General features: G+C 55.6%; 2 protein-coding genes across 5 annotated transcripts; both read left to right on the top strand.

Annotated features, from left to right (window-relative positions):
* The first annotated feature begins 1,812 nt into the window (after positions 1-1,812).
* Positions 1,813-3,225, top strand: ABHD16B (abhydrolase domain containing 16B). The gene has a single exon (XM_049869220.1). It carries the CDS (start codon positions 1,813-1,815, stop codon positions 3,223-3,225), a length of 1,413 nt encoding a protein of 470 aa, XP_049725177.1.
* A 2,172-nt stretch (positions 3,226-5,397) lies between these two features.
* TPD52L2 (TPD52 like 2) lies at positions 5,398-21,165 on the top strand. Of its 4 annotated transcripts, XM_049869432.1 has the most exons (9): positions 5,398-5,542; positions 9,290-9,435; positions 11,134-11,282; positions 11,904-11,963; positions 15,588-15,689; positions 18,530-18,556; positions 19,328-19,369; positions 20,364-20,412; positions 20,980-21,165. In XM_049869432.1, exons 1-9 carry the CDS (start codon positions 5,524-5,526, stop codon positions 21,073-21,075), a joined length of 690 nt encoding a protein of 229 aa, XP_049725389.1. In that variant the 5' UTR covers positions 5,398-5,523; the 3' UTR covers positions 21,076-21,165. The 4 variants fall into 4 exon arrangements, with proteins under 4 accessions (XP_049725389.1, XP_049725391.1, XP_049725392.1 ...); XM_049869434.1 differs by lacking the exon at positions 18,530-18,556; XM_049869435.1 differs by lacking the exons at positions 18,530-18,556; positions 19,328-19,369.
* The last annotated feature ends 1,110 nt before the right edge of the window (positions 21,166-22,275 follow it).

Genomic DNA, 22,275 nt, shown 5'->3' with positions numbered 1-22,275 from the left:
AAGGAAAAGGAAATGAGCAGAGAGGCGGGACCTCATACCACCAAAAGCAGTGCCAGGAGCAAAGTGCGTCCTTTGTACCCAGGGTTCCTGCACAGAGAAGCTCCTAGTCCAGGGGAAGACTGATGACAAGGACCTTCCTCAAGAGCCAACAGAGAGAGATAGCCTTCCCTTGGAGCTGATGCCCGAATTTGGACTTCTAGTTTACTAGGCTGTACGAAAATAATGGAGTTGACACCCTGAATTTGGACTTCTAGCTTACTAGAAGAGAAAATAAATTTTTCTCTGTTAAAGCCATCCACTTGTGGAACTTCTGTTACAGCAGCACTAGGTGACTAAGACGGCAGGCGGTTAGCTTCCTTGGGGGTGCGGCCCACATCCAACATATATGAAATTTCTGGCAAAGCTTGCTAGCTTTTGCTCTGCTCTGGATCCTGTATCTGGCTTGTCATCATTTCATCTCTGGTTCTTGGGACTTGAGCCAACAGCCTGCTGTCTTACCTGTTGATGTTGGGATCATCAGCTTCTGCAACCACATGAAGATGCCTCCAACCTGACACCTGACCCACGGACTTGGGACTTTCCACCCTCTACAATCGTATAGACATTTCCTTGACATAAATCTCGGTATAAATCTGTCTATATATATATGTGCTTCCCTGGTTTTGCTTCTCTAGGGAACTCAGCCTAAGACACGTGGTATTAACATTTACAAGTTTCAGGTCTGGGGCAGCTATTGAGGGAGCCCTCTAAGTCCGGCCTCCCCTGGTGCTCTCCCTTCAGGACTGTGGCGGTGTCCCCTTCACCTTCACTGGGTTTGAGCTTTGCTGTGCAGAAGAAATGGGAGAACCAGCCATGGCCCTCCAGAAAAGAGGAAGGTGTAGCTTGCAGGGTGGTTTAGGTGGGAGGGGGCTTTGGACCAGGGTCTGAAAAAGAGGAACCCTGACCAGGCAGGACCCACCTGGAGAAGGTCATTGCCGCTACTGGCGCAGAGAAAAGCGGATCCAGGAAAGACGGGGGTTTCCATCTTGTGCTCACCCCCTTTCTTGGGAAGGAAAGTGTAGAAGGTGAGGGCAGCAGACCTGAGTTCAGCTTGGGGACCCTGGCCAGGCCAAGACCCTGGCGCCCCCCCCCTCCCCGGGATGATGCCACAGGGTCTGAGTCCCTGGTGCTGCTCCCCAGCATAGGGGTGGGGTGGAGGTCAGAGGGGCACAGCCACCTATGTGCAGGGAAGCTGGTGCCCCAGCCCACTTGGGGTGTCCAGGGTATTCTTTGTAAACTCTCAACAACCTGAACCCCAAAGCAGCTTTTTCCTGCTTCAGGCTCCCCTTCTTACCCAGTGGAAGGGTAAGCCCTCCACCCAGGCGGAGGTCCCAGCTGTCCGTTTCTGACCTGCCTACTGATCTGCCTCCCACTTAAGGAGGAAGGAGGTGGGTGCTGCTCAAGGCAGGGGCGTAGGGCTGGAGGTTGATGGGAGGCGGATCAGGTAGAGCCCAGGGAGGGTGTGGCCGCCGCAGGGTCTTGGGGGAGGGGCAGAACTTGGGGTCCAGCAGGCCTCTTCCCCCAGCAACAGTGACTCACAAAGCTGGCCTGCTCGCCTGGATCCCGCCACCCCACCCTACCCCGTCGCCCATGGAAGGCACAGGTCACAAAGGCCACGAGGGCCGAGCCTTGAGGAGGCGTGCCCTACGCCAGCCCTGAGCGGTGTTTGCCCCTGCAGCCGCTCTCTGGGCCGGGCCTGGGCCTCCCGCGGAGACCCAGGCCTGGCAACTGGGTGTGGGGGCTTGTGTGCAGCGCCCCGTAGCCTCGGGGCCCATGTGTGTCATCTGCTTCGTGAAGGCGTTGGTGCACGTGTTCAAGATCTACCTGACCTCCAACTACACCTACAATTTCCGCGGCTGGCCGGTGGACTTCCGCTGGGATGAAGAGTGCGCCACTGGCGGGGGCGGCAGCGGGCACCGAGCATTGACGTGCGCCGCAGCTGCGGCGGGCGTATGGCTGCTGCAGGGCGCGGCGTTGGGCGAGGACACGCCAGGGCGGCCGCTGCGCGCTGCGCGCAGCCAGGCACAGTGCCTCCTGCAGCAGATCCGCGAGCTGCCCAGCCAGCTCGCCAGTTACGCGCTGGCCCACTCGCTGGGCCGCTGGCTGGTGTACCCCGGCTCCATGTCCCTGATGACCCGCGCGCTGCTGCCGCTGCTGCAGCAGGGCCAGGCGCGCCTAGTGGAGCGCTACCAAGGCCGACGCGCCAAGCTCGTCGCCTGTGATGGTAACGAGATCGACACCATGTTCATGGACCGCCGCCAGAACCCGGGCAGCCACGGCCGCGGCCTGCGCCTCGTTATTTGCTGCGAAGGCAACGCTGGCTTCTACGAGATGGGCTGTCTGTCGGCGCCGCTCGAGGCTGGCTACTCGGTGCTAGGCTGGAACCACCCAGGCTTCGGGGGCAGCACGGGAGCGCCGTTTCCACAGCACGACGCCAACGCCATGGACGTAGTGGTCAAGTACGCGCTGCATCGCCTGCACTTCACGCCTGCGCATGTGGTGGTCTACGGCTGGTCCATAGGCGGCTTCACGGCCACCTGGGCCACCATGACGTACCCAGAGCTGGGCGCGCTGGTGCTCGACGCCACCTTTGACGACCTGGTGCCGTTGGCGCTGAAGGTCATGCCCCACAGCTGGAAGGGGCTGGTGGTGCGTACCGTGCGCGAGCACTTCAACCTCAACGTGGCCGAGCAGCTGTGCCGCTACCCGGGGCCAGTGCTGCTCCTCCGGCGCACGCAGGACGACGTAGTCAGCACCTCGGGCTCCCTGCGCCCCCTGCCGCCCGGCGACGTGGAGGGCAACCGCGGCAACGAGCTGCTGCTGCGTCTGTTGCAGCACCGCTACCCGGCTGTGATGGCGCGCGAGGGCCGCGCGGTCGTAGTACGCTGGCTGCGCGCCAGCAGCCTGGCGCAGGAGGCCGCCTTCTATGCACGGTACCGCGTGGATGATCAGTGGTGCCTGGAGTTGCTGCGCTCCTACCGCGCGCGCTGCGAGGAAGAGCTGGAGAACGAGGAGACCTGGGGGCCGCACGGGCTCGCCTTTCCCTGGCTAGTGGGCCAGGGCCTTAGCACGCGGCGACGCCGGCAGCTCGCGCTGTTTCTGGCTCGCAGGCACCTCAAGAACGTGGAGGCCACTCACTGCAGCCCGTTGGAGCCGCAAGACTTCGAGCTGCCCTGGGCGCTGTAGCCGACTTTCTCTGTGACTCCCATGTTCGCGCACCCACTCTCCTTCCCACACCTCAGCCCGTAAAGCTGGCCCTGTCTGCGGATGCTGGCAGGGATTTCTCTCAGGGAGGTGGTGTCTGGGGAGAGGGGAGGGCAGTACACAGATTCCTGTGGGCCTCTCTTTTGGGAGGGCCTTCTGCCCTTCTTCCTTCTGTTCTTCCCTGCTCGCCCTTTCCTTCTTCCTACCTCTTCCTCCCACACTTTTGGACGTCCCAGTTTGTGCCCAGCACCTAAAGGGAATGCAAAAATTAACCTGACCCAGTTTGACAATGCTGTTTGATGGGTGCTTTGATAACCACAAAAGGACAGTGGGAACTGGAGCTGTGGGGAGGAGCCCTGAACCTGGCCTGGTCACAGGGACACTTCTGGAAACGCACCAGCTTTGTGTTTAAGAGTGCATGCAAGTTACCCCAGCTGTGCAAGGAATGCATTTTGTAGGTTTTTGCAGCCAGTTTGATATTGCTGAGTGTTAGGACCCTCTCCCCACCTCCACACTCCTGGCATCTATGGGATGGGGTTCACGGCTGTACCACAGACTTGGAGTAACAGGTATACACAGTGGCCTGTCCATACAGGGCTGCAGATGCCCCTGCACTGACCACTTGTTCCTGGCATTCCTGGCACAGGGACCCAACACAGATGAGACAATGCCTCTGCTCGACACCATCTGTGATTTATTCACTTCTTTGTTGTCTACCCTTAACTGCATGGAGCAGGCACTATCAGCTGTCCCTGTCGTCCCCCGCCCCGGGACAGGGCCTGGCCAGGACAGGTTGAGCAAACATTTTTGAAATCAGTGAATCTAAAAAGGCCAGTGGAGTAGGCATAGTATTGGCAGCACTACAGCATGGGGAAGCACCTGGGCCTGTGAGAGCAGAAGAGGCACCTACAGGGCCTGGGATACCAGGAAGACACCTGCCCCGAGGAGCTAGCCAGGTGAACGGAGGGGCGGGCTTTGATGCAGAGTGGCCAGGCTGTAGTCTGAAGGGGAGGGTACAATCCTTAGGGTCCAGATCTTAAAGGGTCTGAATACCATTTAAGGACATTCTTCAGGGACAGGTAGGAACCAAGGAAGGGAAATCAGAAGACTTGTTCTAGCAGAGCCACGTTTTGGTTATGTGCCTCTCATCTGGAGTCACTTTGTGTTGGAAACTGACTCAACTCCCTTCAACCAGCTGTGTAAAATGGGCACAGTGCCAGGCCTGGCTCACAGGACTGCTGTGAATAGGGTCAGCCAACACTGGGGTGACCTAGCGCAGGGCTGGGCATCATGGGAGAAGGCTTCCCTGCAGGGTGTCTGTGCCCATGGAACTTGGCGCCCACAAGGCCAGTGCCAGAGTGTGGACCTGGCAGAGGAGCACCAGACCAAAGGAAGTCAGATGACTTCCAGCAACCAGGTGTGGGCAGCCTGGCGGTTCAGTTCTTTTCCTGGGCAACCTCCATACAATAATACAAGAACAGACAAAAAGAGAGGTGGGAAAAAAAAAAAAAAAAGACTAGGGGGCGAGACGCTGATCCTAAAAGTGAGGAGGTCGAGTCTCGGAGAGGATCTCACAGAGTCTGAGTTGTCCTGACCATGGAGGCGCGTGAGCCTAGACGCCCGTGTTGTCAGTTGCTGCCGAGCGGATTCCGACTCACAGCAAACCCCAAGGATGCACAGTAGAATTGCTCCAGAGGGTATTCAAGGCTGTGACCTTTCGGAAGCAGATCGCCAGGCCTGCCTCCCGAGGCGCCTCTGGTTGGGTTCCAACCACCAACCTTTCGGTTAATAGTGAGCACTTAACTGTTTGCACCACAGGCAGTGGCAACCCGCCTTAGGGACCTTTGGGACCCAGCCCTGGATTTCCGTAGCACCATCTTGGCCGGTCGCCCCTCCTCCCACCTTCCATGCTCCTGCTCGTCCGGACCGTTCTACCTGCGCGTCTCGCCGATGAGTTGACCTAGGTGCGAGCCCCTCACAACCCGACCTCGCTTTCCTGCTACCGCCGCAGCCTCAGCCTATCAGGTTGGAGCGGTGAGCAGAAACCGGACCGAAGAACGCCCTCATTGGACACAACCCATCGGGGGTGGGACAAGGGCGGGCACGTGACAGAGCGGAAGTGGGCCGTCGCGTCTCTGATTACGTAATGCCTCGGCGGCCTAGGCAGTTCCGCTGGTTCCTGTGTCCTCGGCGCGCGACTCCCCGGCGCGGCCCGCCCGGCTCCTCGCGCGCCCGCAACCCCGGCTCCGACGCCTGCTGCGGCCCGGCAGCCACCTAAACATGGACTCCGCCGGCCAAGGTACCCACCGGGCCCGGCCCCTCCGCCGCAGATGGGCCTGGCCACCTGGTGTTCCACCCCTCCCAGAGTCGCGTCTGGGATTTCCTGTCCCTTCAGCCCATGTCCATCCGCTCGACAGTGGCTCCTCTTTAGCTCTCGGGCCCTTGTCCTCAGAGATCTCGGTGGTCGGACCGCTTCCCAGGCCCCTGCCCGCGGCCCTCCTGACCTCCCTTGGGACCGCTCGGAGGACCGCGTCCCGGCGCCCTTCCCTCGTTCCCAGAGGTTTTGGTTTCCTCATTCCAGGCGGCTCTCAGCCCGCTCACCCCCAGCCCGTGCCTTGCTTGCTCCGCCGTTCACTGTCCCAGCCCAGGGCCCTCTGGGACACTCCACCTGGCCCTGGATCCGGGCCAATTGTTGTGGCCGCTACGGGGGATGGAAGGTGAAACCATATTCGCGTTCAGCGAAGCGCCCCTTGGGTGGCAACGGTGCTGGGGCCCAGTCTGCTTGGGGATTGCCACATGAGGAGAAGGGCGGAGTGAGTCAGGGGCACACCCAGCACACTAGGCCTGTTTCCAGAACAGGCACCCAGACCAGTTTCAGATGGCCTGTGGGTGTAGAGTGGACCCAAACCCCAAAACAGAACCTGTTGCCGTCAAGTCATTCATACTCATAGGGACCGTATAGAACAGAATAGAACTGCCCTGTAGGGTTTCCAAGGAGCGGCTGGTGGATTTGAACTGCTGGGCTTGTGGTCAGCAGCCTAGCTCTTAAGCACTGTGTCAGCAGGGCTCTGGAGTGGGCCCAGGGGAATAAAATCTTGAGAAGATGTCAAGAGTCTGTCCTCTGTTCTGAGGCTCTAGAGGAGATGCTGAACTCCTAGTGTGAGGCAACTACAGTCAGGTCAGGATGCTCTTCTGTTTGACCGGCCTCAGCATGTTAATCAATCCTTAGGATCCCTGGGTTTGAATCCATTGTGCAGGTTTTTTTATTTTTGACATCTACTTACAAAGTAAGGGAGCATCAAAAATCCTGAGTTCTGATATTTTTTTACAAAGAGACAAATTCACAAGATGACTTGCGTCTATAATTTAGCTAAGCATCAAAATCACTGGGTTCTGACCTTGAGACATAGAAAACCTTTACTGAGCACTTATTATATGCCAGGTCTCCGCGCTTAGCTACTAGCATAAACATTGGTGGTTCAAATCCACCCAGCAGTACCACAGAAGAAAGGCCTGGCCATCTGCTTCCATTAAGATTACAGCTAAGAAAACCATATTATCCTGTAACTCATGGGTCGCCATGAGTTGGAATCGACATGACGTCAATGAGTTTGTGGTTTTTTTTGTTTTTTTACATGCTAGACACCACTCTAAGCCTATTTCTCAAATAACCTTTTTCCATTTGCAGGACACCCTTTGAGATTTGTACTTTACAGATGAGTGTACAGGCTAGAGAGCGGAAACTAACCCAGCACGAAGGCCTCTAGCCCTTTAGTTTTGCCTAGGGCGCTGGTCTCACCTTTACTGTCTGTGGGACCTGTGGTAGGACACTCTTCTGGCCTCACACTTATTCTCTGTGCAAGGACAGTCTTCTGGCCTCAGTCTCCTCCTCTGTAAATGAAGATGTGAGTAGCAGCTACCTGTGGGGTGTGGTGAGGTTGACATTCACACAGTGTGATTTTCCCGTGCCTGGTACATGTTTTCCAAGTGCCCAGTTTCTATCTGGGGATGATTTCTGTGGGGTCTAATTTTAGCTTTGTAGGTAGAAACTGCTCAAGGGCCTTTATTTACTTTTTAAAAATACAGGATAAAAATTGTAGCAATTTCAAGGGATTTCCTAAACCTTGAATAGGTTCAACATAGTGGATGGACATAGACTGATCTCATTTGGAAATCATATCAGTTAATAAAAAAAGGTAGGCATTCTTCATTTAGTAAGCATACATTGAGCGCCAAGGAAGGGCACAGCTCCACCTCCGTGCTGAGGAGATAACACACTCTTAAGTTGGATAGCTTTGGTTTTAGGTGAAATTCATTTTCCACAGACTCTAGGATTTCTACAGAAGATACACATATCTGCAATTAAAGGCATTTTTGCTTTTTGTTTTAATTTATTAAGTCAGTAGCAGGGATGTGCTGGTCAAGAGGGAAATTGTTTCAGTGTTGGCTGTATGAGAAGTGATGAACAGTATGGTATCCACGGGGGATATGTTCCAAGACCCCCACCCCGTGGATGCTGAAACCACGTATGGTACCGAACTCTACAACTGATGTGTCTTCTCCTGTATGTACAGACCTACAATAAAGTTAAATTTATAAATTAGGCACGTTAAGATGCTAACAACAACGACTAGTAGTAATGTGTAACAATTATAATGATATATTGTAGAAATTATAATATCTGTGTGGTCCTCAGGTGGGACTGAGCAAGATGGTGCAAGATTTAATATTAACAAGATGGCACTACTCATTTAACATTTTCGGAGCAAGGTTGACTGGGTAACTGAAATCACGGGTAAGGGAGAATGCTGCTGTACTCATGTGTTTGAAGTTAGAAAGGACTGAAGTAGGCTGTCTTCCCCTGGGTGGTGTCTTGAAGATGAGTGTGCAGACAGGTAGATATGTTTAATGTGAAGGAAAAAGAGGGAGTGCCAGATGAACACCCAACCTGGGATATCACAGGTGTGTATGGAGGCAGTGTGCCTCTGCTGTGCCGAGAGGGTGCTGACTGGCCTCCTGATGAGTGCTGCAGACTTGACTAAGGGAATTTTGTTTTGCTGACTCCCTGTGGGGGCTGGGACGCAGGCACAGGCTTCCGTGTGTAATCTTCACGGGGGGCCCTGACAGACAAGCTGGATGGAAAGTGAGGCTTCTTGTGTTTACAGCCATATTAAGTTCCTTCACTCTGAAAAGTGGAAGATCTGTTAGTTCAGGCTACTTGTTTGTAGTGAGGGTTTCCTGAATCAGCAGGTCGTGTCCCTACCAGGGAAACCAGAGTTACAGTGGCTGCCTACACCAGCATCCTCAGTGCCCAGAAGCAGTGCGTCTCGTGTTGGGTTTGCTTTGTGGATGGGCTGCCCTCCATCTGCTGTCCCATCCCATCTGTCTTAGTTATCTAGTGCTGCTATAACAGAGATACCACAAGTGGATGGCTTTAACAAAAAGAAGTTTAGTTTCTCAAAGTAAGGTAGGTTATAAGTCCATATTCAGGGCATCAGCTCTAGGAGAAGGCTTTCTCTCTCTGTCGGCCTTCTCATCGGTGTTCCCCTGGACTAGGAGCTTCTTTGCACAGGGACCCTGGGTCCAAAGGATGCACTCTGCTCCCGGCACTGCTTCTTGGTGGTTTGAGGTCCCCCTGGCTCTCTACTCACTATCTCTTTTATATCTCAAAAGAGATTGCCTGAAGACACAGTCCAGTCTTGTACATTGAGTCCTGACTCACTAACACAACTGCTGCCCATCCTCCCTCATTAACATCATAGAGGCAGGATTTACAACATGTAGGAAAATCACACAATACTGGGAATCATGGTCCAGCCAAATTGATACACACATTTTTTAGGGGACATAATCCAATCCTTGGCACTGTCTTCCAGAACCTTCCAGAAAAGAGGTTTTGTTAGTCTCAAGGGTCTCTCCCAGCCACCCTCTTGCTCAACCTCCTGCTCTTTTGCCTTTGCTTTCTCCCTTTGTGGAGACTCCTACCCTGTTTACTTCTTGACAGCTTCCAACTGGACACTCTGTAACCTCACTTTGTCTCTGGTAGATATCAGCCTGAACTCTCCTCACAAAGGTCTGCTGTCCGACTCCGTGATGGACGTCCCTGTTGATGCAGGCGTGGCTGCCCGGACCCCTGCTGCCGAGGGCCTGACGGAGGCTGAGGAAGAGGAGCTGAGGGCTGAGCTCACCAAGGTGACCGTGTGGCAAGGCCCCCTGGAGTTAAGGAGGGGCCAGGGTGCTGGCCCCGCTCCAGAGGAATTGCCCTGGGGTCAGCCACTGTGCTCTGTGCTCTCACAGAAACCACTCTCTGCAGCCTTTGTGAATGTGGTCACCTCCATGGCCCATGCTGAAAGCCACCTGTCCTCCCACCACTGTGCTTGGTGGGGAGGGCACCGTGCAAGAGGCTGCTGTGCATGCCATCTGCTGGGAGCTGCTCTGTGAATGCCATTCGTCTTCAGGACCCCATGGAGGGCTGGGTGCTATCCACCCCAGACCTTAATCTTTCTTTTAAAGATACTTTTTTGTAAAATACGTATTTTAAAAACATTTTCCGTTGATCTCTAAGCAAGAGCCCTTTAAGGGGAAAATTGGAATTGAGAGCAAGAGTTTCTGGGCATAGTTTTACTTCCAACCAGGAGGAGGACCGCCTCACGTTCCTTTTCACCCCATGACACAGCGTTAAATAGTGGCTCACTTTAGTTTCCAGAATCTGGTGGGCAGGAGCCCTGGGTGTCACAGGCTTGGCTCTGTCTTCACGACGTTCTTGATACATTCTGGATCCAGTCCTGGATCTGGACAGAGTGGGTCTTACAGACGAGCCTCAGCCCAGGACTGGCTGTCAGATCGTTGGGGGAAATTACACAGCTGTTTCTGTATCAAAAGAAGGTTAAAGAAGAAGTGGCGAGAAGTCTAAGACGACAAAGGCTGTGTATTTGATTTCAGAATATGTTGGTTTAGAAACAAAAACCACAAGGTCTTCTTTAGGGTGGAATTGCCAGGGAGGATGGTCTTGTGTCACAGATTCCAACTGTGTGCTGTCTAAGACAGGCAGCCTCCATAAAGCCTGTCTGCCATCAGGCCGTAGTGGAATGATGTTCTGGTCACCGGCTGGAACTGCAGGGGTGGTAGTTGCGCCTTAGGTGTTTTTTCTAATGATTTCTTGTCTGAACTGTTTTCTAAAGCAAGACCTAGTGACGTGTGGGGCTCTGAGCTGGTGTTTAATGCCTCACTCTAGTCACTGTTCCAAGAAGGGGAACTCTTTAAAGACAGGTGTTCCGATAGGAGCTGGGGACGTCGAGGGTTCTTTCTGCAGCGGGAAAGCTGTTAACGATGCGCCTTTCAAAAGTCATGATGTTTGAAGACCTGAGAAAGCTCAAGTCTTCCTCCTTGGAGTTGTTTTGTTATCCAACCGAAAGCCTTTCAAGCACAAAAGAGAGTTTACTTTCTGGCCTGTGTAACTGGCTTTTTACTGAAGGCTAGAGCTGACCTAGGTGCACGATACATAGAGCTGCGTCTCTGTCACCAGGTCTCCGTCTCTCCTGGCTGCCGGCACTTTCAGTCTTTTCTTGTCCAGGCCCAGAGGGCAGAGGGGCTTCCCTCTCAGTGCTTGTGTCTGGACCTGGGAAGGAGCTCCATTGAGCCCATTTTGCACATCCTCGTCCAGGGCAGCCCTGTGGTTGGACACTGATGTGCCGTCACCGAGGCCCCCTGGTTTGGGGGTGGGGCCGTGCTCCAGAAGAAGTGGAGATACTTGTACCAGGTAAAGACAGACCAGGTGTCTGCTGTAGGGCCTGTTCCTAGGACCAGTAATGTCTCTGTGAGCAGAGAGTGTTTAGTGTGTTCCTTCCTGCAGCAGTGGTGGCTGGTCATGTCAGCTTGTGCCTTTTGCAGGTGGAAGAGGAAATCGTCACTCTGCGTCAGGTCCTGGCCGCCAAGGAGAGGCACTGTGGGGAGCTGAAGAGGAAGCTGGGCCTCTCCGCCCTGGACGGGCTGCGGCAGAACCTGTCCAAGAGCTGGCACGACATGCAGGGCTCCAGCGCGTAGGTACCCAGCCCACAGGTGGACCAGACAAAGCCTGGGGACCAGGGACCGGTGACTGGGGTCCTGAGGGAACAGAGGGACCAGTGTGCCAGGACCAGCCCTGTGGCTTGGGGCCTGCGTGTGTTTATGCAGAGAGCGCAGAGCCCACCCACAGGTGTCCTGCTGGTCAACCAGGTGGAAATTGACCGGTGCATGCGTGCCGTGACCCCAGGTAATGTCCCTGTGTCCTGTGACTCATGGCCTGCTGGTGCGCCTACAGAACCCTTCACCAGCGCTGAGTCGCGCAACCTGAGCCTTTACCCATATGCCTTGGTTTTTCTGAATTTGGGGCACACCACCCCTGACTTGGCCTCAGGTCTGTGGCTTCACTGAACGCGCCCAGCAGGTGGCTGCGGGGGAGGCTCCTGGATGCCTCACCTGGGCTCACCTGGCACTCTAGCCGCTTGTGCCTAGCAGGGGTCGGGGCGTGGTCCAGGCAGCAGGCCGTCCTCAGGCCAGCCCATGGTTTGCCTGTTCTGCTGATGGGTCCTTTTCTGTCTTCCTCCGAATTCCACAGACAGCTTGAGGCCTGAGTTGGAGCAGTTTTTCTAAATCATTCACCATAGACTTTTTGTTTTTAGCTATATGAAAACTTCTGAGAAACTTGGAGAGTGGAATGAAAAAGTGACCCAGTCTGACCTGTGAGTACCTGTGGCCTGCCAGCACCGTCCCTACTGTCCCTCCTTCAGTGCCTACGCCTCTTCCTGCTTCTCCCCCGTTCTGCCCCTCCTCTTACTCTTCTACCTCCTGACGCACCTGCCCAGGTGGCAAGAAGGGTGGTGTGTGCTTGGCGGGGACAGAGTTCTGGTGTTTGCTGGCTTTTTCTTAATCTACTTTTTCTTCCCAAATACAAGTGAACGAGACCATGCTATGCTTTATACTATTGCCAGACAGGGTGCAGCAGGATAGACCAGGGCAGTGGGGCACAGACATGGTACAGTGGGGCAGACGGGGTATAGACAGGGCACAGTGGAGTGGAAGAGGTGCAGTAGGACGGACAGGGTGCAGATGGCGCAGTGGGATGGATTGGGCCCATATGGCGCAGTGAGATGGACGGGGTACAGGCAGGGTGCAGTGAGACGGATGGGGCACAGCCAGTGTACAGTGGGCGAGTGGGGTGCAGATAGGGAGCAGTGGGATGGATGGAGCGCAGACAGGGCGCAGCAGGTTGGTGAGTAGCCCTGGAAGGAAGTGCTGCTGAGTCACCAGGCCTCACATGATGTCACTGAGCTGACGTGTGCTCTTGTCAGCAGGCTCTGAGGGGCCCGGGGAGCATCTGTGGCTTGAAGTTCTTGGGCTTTTAACTGGGCGAAGTGGCTCGGTGCCAGCTGGCCTAATCCTATTGGTGGCAACATGTTTGTCTGACTGGGTTTTGTCCCCCGTCGGGTCCTCAGAGCATCACTTGCATTTCTGGTTCCAGGTGAGGGAGGTGTGGCGTGGGGCCGACCAGCAGGGTCTGGAAAAGCTCCTTGTTCTAGCAGGTGCTGCATGTCAGTCACATGGAGTGTCAGCCACTGTGAGTCACGGTGCATAGCTTTAACTGTGGTTCTGCTCTGGGAGGAGGAGTCTGCCAAAGCTGCTAGCTCACAGTGACTCCAGGTGTCTTACTGAAGACCCCGAGACTAGGTTGTGACACCTCCAAGAATCTGCTGCAGTCTGATTACACACCTTGTGAACTGGGCGTAGTATTTAAAGACTGTCTCTGCAAGTCTGTCCATTTCTGTCTGGAAGGAAGTGCTGTCGCTGTTGCCAGAGAACACGGCCAGACAGTCCTTCCCTGTCTGGGAGGAGAGGACACGGTCGTGGACAAACGAGAGGAGGCCCGCTTGCATCTCATTGGACCACTCTGGCTGGGGTTTGGTGGCATCAGGGCAGCAGGCCAGGTCACGCTTCCACCTGGAGGGGAGGCAGCTCTAGGTGCAGGGGAGGCTGAGGCATCAGGTGCAGCACACTGATGGCCCAGCACAGATTCTGTGGAGATTTGTTTTTAAATTTTCTGCTTGAGACTGTTTTCCTTCAACAAACTATAGAACATTAGTATGTTTTCATGTGTCTGTTACTGCTAAAGAGGCAGTCCTGAAGGTGTTCTGAGTTACATTTTTGAAGTTAAAAATTGCAGGTCATTTGTTATCTTCTATCCAGAGTTTTGTAAAAAATAACGACAATCCAGGTGTACCAAAACCTCAGTCTCTTGCAGATAACCTTACTTAGTCTGTTTTGAAGTATTAGTATGAAATGGAGTGAGGTCTTGGGTGGCTCTGGAAGGTGGGGGTGCAAGGAAGGCTCTGCGGCACTTGCACTGAGCTGCCATGAGCTGTGTGCTGTCACCCACCCAGGCCCCCTTCACCTTTACTGCCCTGTCTTTCCAGAGTCCCGAGCAGATGGTGGCGGCACAGGGTGAAGTCATTGACAGGTCGATGGTGAATGACAGGCCCATCTGGCCTGGAGGGCCGCACAGACAGCAGAGTAGAGGCCACACAGAACCCTCCGGAACAGTGTGTGGACTGTGATGATCTGTGAGCATTGCCGTGGCCTGGTTTTGATCCTGGCCTCAGCTTTGGTGACCCTGTTGGCTCCCTGGTCCTCAGGGTTGGTGGGTCTGGTCTGCGGCTCTGCACGACATTGCGCTGCCGACTCATCCAGCATGAGAGGGACTGCTGGTAGTCAGGTTACCCTATAGCTTGGTCAGGATTTGGAATCTCATTGGGTATTGACTTCGGGAAATTCAGAAGTGATTTCTTCTGTGTTTTAGAGTTTGTTTTCCCCCCCTTTGCTAGACACTTCCAGGTTTGAAGATTGGGTTAGCAGTGATATGTAACCGACTTACTGACCTTCCTGGAAATTAAGATAAACATATCATTCTGGAAATTTAGGAAGTTTCCAAACTGCCTCACCGTCAAATATAATACGTATTTTAGACCTCGGCCTCCTGGGAGCCAAGGAAGCATAGGAGACCCCTCTGTGTAGTGAGCAAAGTTCTGTCACTAAGTGGGGACACCCCTCCAGAAATGGGCCAGAAGATTCTCATGCTCAGAGCTGGGCAGGGAGACTCCTCTGGGTTGGTGAGGCCACAGGACCAGTTGAGGATTGGGGTCTGGAGGGCAGGCACAGCAGAAATGGAACCCAGTGTTGACTGGCTGGAGCCTTAGGAAGCAGGTCCAAGGGGAGGAAGGGCTGAGGCTAGGTGAGTAGGGCTTGCTTGGAGCAGCAGTTGGGAGGAGGAGGAGGTGGCTGTGGACCAGCAGGAGCCCAGGCAGGAGCCAGCTCTCAAGGAGAATAGGGGAAGTCTGGGGAAGGGGCAGAGCTTGGCCCATAGGGCACCACTGTCGGCTCCTCGTGCCACTTCGACCTTCAGGGTGTTATGGTGACAGGAGGAGGCTGGTGCATTTCAGGTTAGCCAGGTCAGTCTGAAAGAAGCCTTTTAGGTGGTGACTGGTGGTGCTCAGGCAGTCTTAAAGGTCTCGATACTGGCCTGAGGTCTCCTGTGTTGGCTGAGTGGACCGCTGTGGCCAGGGGCTTTGAGTTCAGGATTTGGTGATGGGTTTTGTCATGTTAGAGGCTGCCACACGTCCTGCTTTTTGTTTCTGGAGGCAGCTGGACAGGGCAGGCAGTGCTGGGTGTCCTCTCAGGGTGGTCGATGCCCCAATCTTGGGGAGAGCTCACCCCACAGATCGGCATGTTTGCCCTTGTGAGCACTCCATCTACACTGGCCCCAGTGTGGACATGGCTGGGCTCAGAATTGTCCCTTAGGGGCCCCGCTTGTGTAAGAGGAAAAGGTGGGAGTGCCCAGTGTGCATCAGTTGGGTTCCCTTCGGTGTGGTGAGGGGCCGGTGAGAGGACCGTCCTACCCCTGTCCCTGCCTTGTGGGCCACCAAGGAGAAGAGCAGCGTGGAGGGCTGGGGGCTGCTGAAAGGACCATCCTACCCCTGTCCCGGCCTTGTGGGCCTTCAAGGAGAAGAGCCGCACGGAGGGCTGGGGCAGACGTGCTCTATGTGGGTGTGGGTGCAGAAGGGTGGAGCAATACAAGGAGAAAAGCAGGGTGCTGTCACACGCTTGGGGAGACATTGCTTAGCAAAGCTAAGAGCTCAGTGCGAGGGCTGTGGGGACAGGCTGTGTCCCCTCTGTGACAACCAGGCGAGTGCTTACACCTCTGACTCCTTCTCTGTCCCTGCGGGGCCTCTGAGTGCTGGGCTGTGTGTGCTCCGGGGCTACGGGTGGACTTTCTCTCCCGTCTGGTTGATTGGACTTGCATTGCTTCCTCCCAGCTACAAGAAGACTCAAGAAACACTCTCCCAGGCAGGACAGAAGACTTCGGCTGCCCTGTCCACTGTCGGCTCCGCAATCAGCAGAAAGCTTGGCGACATGAGGTGAGATGCCTGCTGCTCTGCTCTGCCTTGCAACCTGGCTTCTGCACCCCACAGGCTTCTAGGGGTGCCTGCCTGAGGTGGCCCTGGCGCCTCGGCTGCAGCCACATCAGCCCTGGTCTTAACCCTGTGTGTCCGCCTCCACTTTATTCTCAGGGGGGAAGGTGGTTGCTGAAGCCACTGGTGACCTCTCCTGTTGGTGACAGCTTGGGCTTGGTGGAGGCAGCACTCTGTTTGGATGGTCCACTGGGTGACAGGCATGCCAGAGGAGGGGTCTGTCTCAGGCGGGTCACGGCTGTCCCCGGGAAAAGCCCCCACATGGATTCCTTGGCGTTCGCCTGGCCAGAGTCTCAGAGAGATGCTTGCTGGATGCCAACATGAGGCCAGGCGCCCAGGGCTCAGCATGCACACACTCTCCCAGGGGCGCATGGCCTCGCAGGCATCAACTGGGGCCAGGGCATGGACTAGACAGCTCAGGCGTGCAGCGGCCCCACACCTGCTAACCTAGGCCGTCTAACATCTGGCCGCAGAGAGCGGACACCTTGTCCGTGTCTCCTGCCCTGCCCGTGGCCGTGCTGCCAGCCCTCCTCTGACTGCAGTGGTGAGGAAGGTGGGCCTGGAGCCCACTGCATCTTGTCCCTGTGTACAGGTGGGGTGGGGACGGGCTCCCTGAGGGCATTGTGTGGAGGAGCACCAGACGGGTACATCATCCCCTTGGGCTAACTCCTGCCTTCTTTGTCCCCAGCTGCCTGGGTCTAAGCACCTCCATCCCCCTAGGGCTGGTAGGTGTCCTGTGGAACCCCAGGTGGGGGCTGTGCCATCACGTGCACCAGGGTCCGCCCAGCTGCGTGGGCTGTTTTGGAAACCTTTAGGCCTGTGGAGGAGCTAAACAATTTGCATACCTGTGATTGCCTCTGCCCGAGGGGTGCCCCATGGGTCCCGAGCGGCTGGGTGGGGCTCTGCTTATTGCCCATAGGTGCAGCCCCCACCACCCACGGCACTCACCCCAGAGAGACCAGACAGGTCGGCACTCAGTCTGCCTGCAGTTGTGTCCTGACGAGCAGGCACTAGTCCGTGAGGACGCTGTGCCCTGGGGCTGCCCTAAGCTTGGCTGCAGGGGTGGCGTGCAAGATCTCCTGGCCATTCGATGTGATTCCTACAGACATGCCGTGCTTGCCTTGATGGGTGCAACTCGTTTGAAGTCAGGCAGCCAGGCAGGATGCTGGTGGCCTGCTGCTGTACTCTCTGGACGCCTGCTCTGGCCTCTGAGCCTCACAGGGTAAGCTGGTGAGAGCCAGCCCTCCAGGCGGTCGGTGTCCTCTTTCCCCTGGCCACTGGACAGGAGGTGGAGCATTTCAGCACCTCTGAGAGCTCCGTGAAGGCACATGTTTGCCCTGCCCACCTTGGAAGGCAGCTCCTAAGTGGCCTCCTGAGGGAGCTGTGGGTGCTAGGAATGCCCGAGCTGCGTTCTCCACGAGGAGCCTTCTTGATCACTTTGGCGTGATTCAGTTCATTGGAGTTTCTCTCGCTACTGAGTTTGTTAGAGTGTTAGTGGTCTCAGGCACAGAGGACGGGGCCTTCAGTGCATCTCGAGCAGTGGGGAGCCAGCTGTTCTGACCCGCCAGATGCAAGTAGTTGGTTATGTAGTGGGTTTCTGGAAGAACCACGCATGGTCTCACTTGTCTGTCCTCCGTGCCCTCTGGCGAAGGAGGACTAGGACAGGTGGCTGCCGTGCACGATGTCTTGTGTTTCGGCATGGGCGGCCTGCCATGAGCAGATCTGCTGCTGCTGCAGTGGTACAGGGTGGCATGTCACTTGCGGGTAGCCTCAGGGTGCTGTGGGGGCATTTGTGCGTGCGTAAGGCATGTTTGGGCCACCAGGGGGAGCCAGTGTCAGCCCGTGGCCCCTCCGTCCTGTGTTCAGTGGTGTGACCACTGGCCTCGTTCCTGTGTATGCTCAGGGCTCATTGTAGTTCCCAGCGTCTCATGAGGTGGGCACAGTGCTCCCTGGGGTCAGGGTCCACTAACTCGCCCTGATTCAGAGCCCCCTGTCCCTAGCTTCCTGAGAATGAAGCACAGGTTCAGGGAGGCCCACGTGACTTCAGGGCTGGATGAGCCTTAGTGGTCACTGGATTGTGTTTTCTGGGGTCCTCACACTTCCATTCTCAGGGCCCTACGGGCTGCAGGCGGAGAGGGAGCCGGGCCAGGTCAGAGATGGTTTGACCTGCACTGGCCACCATCCAGCGAGGGCCTTGGGCAGTTGCACACCCTCAGGGTCCTGCTTCCACCCAGGAGCAGTGCAGTATGTTGTTTGGCACTTGGTGCACAAATTCTTAAAGGCCAGGTCCCTGAGTATCTTCCGTGTCAGGAACGGCGACCAGGATCCAGAGGTGGGAGGGCTGCACTGGGCCCCATTCTGGCTGGTTGCAGAGGATGTGGCTGGCAGCTGGCCCCTAGGATGTCCCCAGCAGTGACCAAGCCTGGGGGTCCCCAGGGGCTCCTGGACCTGTTAGGTGCTTGTGCTCTCAGGCAGCAGACCTGTGGCTGTGCCAGCTGAGCTGGGGGTGGGGGCTTTCTCGAGTGGCAGCCTAGCCAGATCTTCAGTGTGGCCGTGAGGCTGGGCCCCGGTGGCCTGCACACGTGCGGGCAGAGCTGTGCTGAGGCACAGCCACCCTGCAGAATTTAAGTGGCAGAGCGGTTTCTTGGGTCTGCACGCAGGGGGCTAGAGATAGGCATGCGTCCTGCTCTCCAGGGGAAGCTGTCACTCTTGACAGAGGTCAGGGTGTTTGCCTGGGGTCCCTTTCTAATGTGTGTTTCTCCTTTCCTTTTGCTGCCCCGGCTCAGGGCTCATCCATTCTCACACTCCTTTAGGTAAGACTGGTGTAGCCTGTGAATGGGGCCAGGCATACAGGTGGGGGTGGACGTGGCAATGAGACCCCTTGGCCCCGCCTTCTCCCCCAGCCTGGCATCTTTGTGCCAACGGCCATTACCTGTGCAGAAACCCTGGCCCATCAGGGATCACCTTGGGGCACTCAGCCAGCCGTGGTGGCTGCGTTTGTCCTGTGTCACTGCACGTGGAAGTGCCTCATGCTGCATGCAGTGTCCGTACCTGTCTGTCCCTGAGAGCCCCTCCCACACCAGCAGATGGGCCTGCTGCTTGGTTAGCTTTCCCAGCTCGTAGTCAGGGCCTGGGATCCAAATCGAGAGCATTCCATCTGTGATAAGAAAAATTTCACTTGTTTGATCTGGTTGCTTCTCTTTTGCCAAAGGTCATTTAAGTTGTTATAAAATCAAGTAGGGCCATCTGAGAGCTGTTTGTATCCAAAACCAAACCAAACGCGACTCAGCATCGCAGCACCAGGCCTTGATCTGACACAGCTGTCTTGTTTAACATCCCCCTTTTGATGCCCCACTTCTGGGCGAAGCCCCGCTTCTGGACTGACCGCTGCTGTCTGCAGAGTCGGGGAGGAGAGAGCCTTGGCCTGGCGGTGCATTGCCCCGGCACGGACCCCTCAGAGGCTTCTCTGGTGGGAAGCAGGGAGTGGGAGTCCTGCCGTCGCCCCCATTCTGCAAAGGGGCTCAGCGCCCGCGAATGGTATTAACTTTCACTTCCTCCTCTGCTTTCACCATGCTTCCGAGCAGCAACTACTCCATCCGCCACTCCATCAGTATGCCGGCCATGAGGTAATGTGTGTGTATTCTGCCCACCAGTCAGGCCAGTCTCCAGGGCACCCGCCTCAGGTGGGCGGGTGGGCGGGCCCGCTCTCACACCTCCGCACTTGCTGCGCCCTTGAATCAGGACCATGGTCCCCTGCAGCCTCCTGTTGACCAGGGGCTTGGGAAGCCCTCTTCTAGGCTGAGAGGAAGACCCAGCACTGAGGTCCCCAGAGAAGACCCTTCTGCCGTTCGGCCAGTACAAGCACAGAGCCCTGGCACCTGTGTATGCAACGGGCTCAGCTTAGGAGTCAGATGGACCAGGTGTCCAGAGGGCCTTCACCTGGGGGGGGACATCCAGAGCCACAGTTCCTGCCTCCTCCTCTGTCCAAACAGAATCCTCAGAGCCACAGTTCCCTGCCTCCTCCTCTGTCCAAACAGAATCCTGTCCTTGCTGCCGTTTCTCAGGGGAATCTGGTTCGACTGTCCCTTAAGCAGGCCTGGGGTCTGACACACCTGCCTCTTGGGGACGAGGGCCCAGTTCATAGGGGTGGGTGAACGCCTCAGCTGGCCTGCTTTCTCCACTGTCCCAGAATTGTCCTTGGTTTCCTTTTGCTCTGAGAGAAGTGCATGAAGAACACATGGGACTTCTATAACCCAAATACAGAAAGCCGAGGGTGTGCCTTCCAGGAACAGGAGCAGTGTGCCCAGCATCCTGCCCCTCTTGTTGGGATGTGTCTCACCAGTGGGCGGCAGGCACGTGTCTGTCCCAGGAGAGCCACACACATGTGGTTGGCAGGCGTGGCTGGCCTCAGTCCTGATGCAGAGAATCCTCCGGAGTGACCTTGGCAGGCTCTCTGCAGGGGTGCCAGGGTCCCAAGTTTGGTGTGCTGCGTTCCAGCAGTGAGGTCTCAGGATGCCGTGGGGGTCCTTCTGGAGGACAAACCCGACTCTGAGGGCTCAGACTTAGAGGGCAGCACAGCCGTTCCTCTGGGCGCTGACATCTCCGCCCTGTTTCTCACAGGAGCTCTGCAACCTTCAAGTCGTTTGAAGATCACGTTGGGACCATAAAGGTAAGCATACCGTCTCTGTTGTCTGAGTCTCTTGAAGGAGTGCAAGCTCTCAGTTACATAAACTTTTTAAAAGTTTTTTTATTGTTTTGTGATGATTGTAGAGAGCCCAAGTATCCTTTAACCAGTTCTCCGGAGTAGTAAGATCTTGAAAAACTGTAGGACACTGTCACACCAGTACATCCACATGGACACAGTCAAGGCACTCCATCCCACAAGGAGTCCTCTGTCGCCTTTTATAGCGCCTTTCTCCCCATTCCCACCCCTCTCAGCCCCCAGCAACCACTGACCTGGCCTCCAACCCTATAACTGTGTCATTTGGAGAATGCTGTATGATGGAACTGTGCTGTGTGTAACCTTCTGGGGTGGCTTCTTTCCCATGGCGTAACTCCTAGAGATCCGTCCAGGTTGTTGCCTGTATCTGCGGTTTCTTTTTTTTTTTTCTCTCTTGCTGAACAGTGTCGGCGACATAGGCTCTTTGTAGAGTTGAGCACCATGAATCCCCTGGCATGAGCTTAGTTTGTAGCTCACAATGTGTGCTGTGTCTCAGGTGTGTTCTTCCCTTTGTAGTCTAAAGTTGTCGGCGGCAGAGAGAACGGCAGAGACAACCTTCCTTCTCCGACAGGATGCGGCGACAAGCCCCTGCCCGACCACACCCCTTTCTAAGCCCCAGCAGCTTTGCCCAGCCATGGAACGTGTGCAAGCACCCCTGAACCCATCACAATTGCAACTCTGTGCAACAGGAACACCCACCAGCCCCCGGTGGGAAAGGATCGGGCCTGTGTGAGGACACGCTGCCAGGCCGCATGGGTCAGCGCGCAGCCTGGGATGCAGGCATTTTACACTAAGGTTTGCAGATGGGGCAGATAACTGTGCCATCCTTCCTGGGGGTGCAGGAAGTGGACAGGCGGTGAATCCTCAGGGGTCTTGAGCCAGCACCCACACTCCCTTTTGGAATCTCATGAGCACATCAGGATGGTAGAGGAATGGGAAGAGCTGTGAGTGTAGATAGTGCCCTTTCCTGACTTCTCCTCCTCCTCCGCCTCCCAAGCCCAGGAGTGCAGTCACCCAGAGAGCTCTGCTTGAGCTGTAGTTTTTATTTCAAAATGTGGAACAAGAAAACTGTCCATTTTCTCTGAGATCCCCAGGAAGGAAACTAGTATTAGCAGCCTAATTGTTACACTAATGATCTAGCTTTAACAAAAGTAAATTCTTTATTTTTTAAACACAGTGGACTTTTCAAAAATTAAAACGAAGCAAAGCAGCTTTAACCTCACAGAGAACATTATTTCTTTGGACTCAGCTGAAATACATGCCTTACTTTGTCTTTTGCTTTATTGTTTATAACTGTTTTATATGTGAAAATGAGGGCTCCTATTTCTGGTGGCGTGAACACCAGGTAGGGTTGGGTCCAGCCAAGGAACCCACCCGTTGATGTGCTCATTTCACTCATCCTGCCAAACTTGCTTCTATCTCTTCCCATGAGGGTGGCAGCTCGCACGCCTGGGAGGGGATGCAAGAACCAGAAGCCTCTGCCTTCAGCACCTCCACAGTGCTGCCATGCTGCCTTGGAGTGGCGTGCCCCGTGAGGGTACTCACTGGCTGGTGATGTCTGCCTCTGTTTACTTCAGGCACAGGGTGGGTGAGAAGCAGAACTGACCCTCCTGGGACAGGTCGGGGAGGGGCTGTGGGGACCAGCTGGAACCTCTGCTCTCACCTTCTCTCAGGAGCTGTGCTCTGCCAGGGGCCCTGCTGTTGTGCCAGTGCTGTGGTCCAGAGGGGCAGCTGTGTGCCTTACTGGCTCTGGGCAGAGGATGTGGCATTGAGCCTACTCAGGGCTTGGTGTGTTTCCTGCTCCAGGGAAGC

The sequence above is a fragment of the Elephas maximus genome, chromosome 25 (genome assembly GCF_024166365.1).
Source record: "Elephas maximus indicus isolate mEleMax1 chromosome 25, mEleMax1 primary haplotype, whole genome shotgun sequence".
NCBI lineage: Eukaryota > Metazoa > Chordata > Mammalia > Proboscidea > Elephantidae > Elephas > Elephas maximus.
This window is presented reverse-complemented; position numbering and strand designations above follow the sequence as displayed.